Below are 471 nucleotides of genomic sequence, written 5' to 3'. Positions count from 1 at the left end.
GCTTGTGGCCGCGCTTGCCGCCCGGGCCCTTGGGCTTGGCGAAGGCCTGCTTGAAGGCGTGCTGCTTGGGGTGCACCTCGTCGTACAGGAAGTCGGCCGTCAGCTCGGCCCCGTCGCCGATCTCAATCTGGGAGGGGCAAGCAGTGTCACCCCACTGGTGTGGGGCCCAGACTCCCCACCCCCACTCCTGGGGCACCCCCTTATCTCTCACACTCCAGCCTGGGGCCTCCTCCCAGACCCCCACCTGGACGACCACCTCCAGGAACATGGAGCCTGGGGCCCGCTGCCCTGCACACCCTGGTCACCCCGCCTTCCGGACCCGGGACAGGAGACACGGAGCCAGGGCTCGGGCCTGTCCAGGCCATCAGTCAGCAGGGCAGCCCTGGACAGGGCCTCGGTCTCCCCAGCCACCCAACGGGCAGCAGTGGCCCTGCCCCTCCACCGTCCCCTCCCTCCCAGGCCCCGGGCGGA

The 471-nt window shown here is 70.9% G+C and overlaps 1 protein-coding gene across 1 annotated transcript in view; it reads right to left on the bottom strand.

Annotated features, from left to right (window-relative positions):
* The window catches only part of TWF2 (twinfilin actin binding protein 2), a 6,886-nt gene that overhangs the window by 276 nt on the left and 6,139 nt on the right, over nucleotides 1–471 (bottom strand). Inside the window, exon 7 of the mRNA XM_014529720.1 lies at nucleotides 3–127. Within this exon, the coding sequence (XP_014385206.1) occupies nucleotides 3–127 (125 nt within the window). The remainder of the gene's footprint in view (nucleotides 1–2; nucleotides 128–471) is intronic.

This window comes from Myotis brandtii, unplaced genomic scaffold (assembly GCF_000412655.1).
Source record: "Myotis brandtii unplaced genomic scaffold, ASM41265v1 scaffold693, whole genome shotgun sequence".
Classification (NCBI taxonomy): Eukaryota; Metazoa; Chordata; class Mammalia; order Chiroptera; family Vespertilionidae; genus Myotis; species Myotis brandtii.
The sequence above is the reverse complement of the archived record's forward strand: the minus strand, read 5'-3'. Positions and strand labels throughout refer to the sequence as shown.